The sequence below is a fragment of the Priapulus caudatus genome, unplaced genomic scaffold, assembly GCF_000485595.1.
Source record: "Priapulus caudatus unplaced genomic scaffold, Priapulus_caudatus-5.0.1 Scaffold5, whole genome shotgun sequence".
In the NCBI taxonomy this organism is placed as follows: Eukaryota; Metazoa; Priapulida; class Priapulimorpha; order Priapulimorphida; family Priapulidae; genus Priapulus; species Priapulus caudatus.
This window is the reverse complement of record NW_014577066.1, coordinates 297337-298637: the sequence shown is the minus strand read 5'-3', so window position 1 is coordinate 298637 and position 1301 is coordinate 297337. Positions and strand designations below refer to the sequence as shown.

The 1301-nt window shown below is 38.7% G+C and overlaps 1 protein-coding gene across 1 annotated transcript in view; it reads right to left on the bottom strand.

Moving 5' to 3' along the window:
* LOC106804835 (protein PTCD3 homolog, mitochondrial-like) overlaps positions 1-533 on the bottom strand; it is a 29689-nt gene extending 29156 nt beyond the window's left edge. Inside the window, exon 1 of the mRNA XM_014806193.1 lies at positions 454-533. Coding sequence (XP_014661679.1) covers positions 454-530 — 77 coding nt within the window. The 5' untranslated portion in view covers positions 531-533. The remainder of the gene's footprint in view (positions 1-453) is intronic.
* Between the last annotated feature and the right edge of the window lie 768 nt (positions 534-1301).

Sequence of the window (1301 nt, the reverse complement as noted above, 5' to 3'; positions counted from 1 at the left end):
TGGTTTACATGAGGACCGCTGATCGTTTAATTTCCCTTGTTTGATCCATTGCAGATTTTAGTCACAGTCGGAATGATAGCAAACATGGTGGCAAATTCATAAATTGTGTTGCATTCGTTTCAAAAAGTCGCTGTAAACCCATAAGTACCCAGCGCACTGTAGCACACTGATGGTTACAAGAAGGTGGATGTATACCGATTCATTTGGTATATCACATGTGAAGTGTTCTTTGGCGATACTTGGCAAATAAGGCAACTACGTGTTTAGCTGCAGCCAAGGTTTGAAACGGTATTCTAACCCTAGCAATACCGTTTCTTGGAGCTAATGTGGGACCATGCCCATGGACATTGTCATGGATAAGCAGGCGATTTAATTATCACACAATGCTCTCAAACTAATTAATTGTCATAAACTTAATTCAGTTTTATATGACAAACAATAATTCATCGCAACCTTAGTATGTGAAGAGATGGCTTCGATTTTTTCCATTTACATGCAAGTTTTAACTTTGAGCACATGGAGGCCGCCATATTGGCAACTTAACCGAGTTTTCACGTGAATCTAATATTAATAAAAGATATAATTGATCTATATATAGATAATAAAATGTAATATACATAATAGAGTATGTGTTTAAAAATTAAATATTGTTTTTATTTTTATTTATTAACGGCTATCTATAAAATTTCTAGATTTTTGACAAATAAACATCTAACTAACATCCTAGCGGTAGGTGAGTAAACAATAAAACCGACGAGCTTGCAGAAAGATGCACTGGTTCGGAACTTAGAAATGTTGTATTTTGCAGAATGAAGAGAGTGACATTAGTTGTAAATGGAAATATAGAGACAGTACAAAAGGTTAGTAGATCAAGATAGTCATTGCAAAGACCTTTGTAACTAGGAGGATGTATAACTATAACTACGAGTAACCCACCAACAATTTCACTCACAGACACTGAGACAGTCACAGTGACTGAGTCTGCGAGAGACATACACCACGCGCGCGCACACAGTGCCAACTCACGCACACACTGTCACTCACACACACGCGTGCACGCACACATAGAGTCTAAGACGCATGGTCACACGCCAAGTTCTGTCCAACGCTTGGCCGTCTGATACAATATGTAATTACACATTGACATTACACGTGAAATGTGGTTTGCGCATTAGCCTGATCAGTGATCAGCTGCAATCAGTCGCAAACACATTAGGTTCATGCCATGACGAAAATGGATTGTGGTCAGCGCTTATATCCATGATTGTGGTCAGCGCTTATATCCATGATTGTGGTCAGCG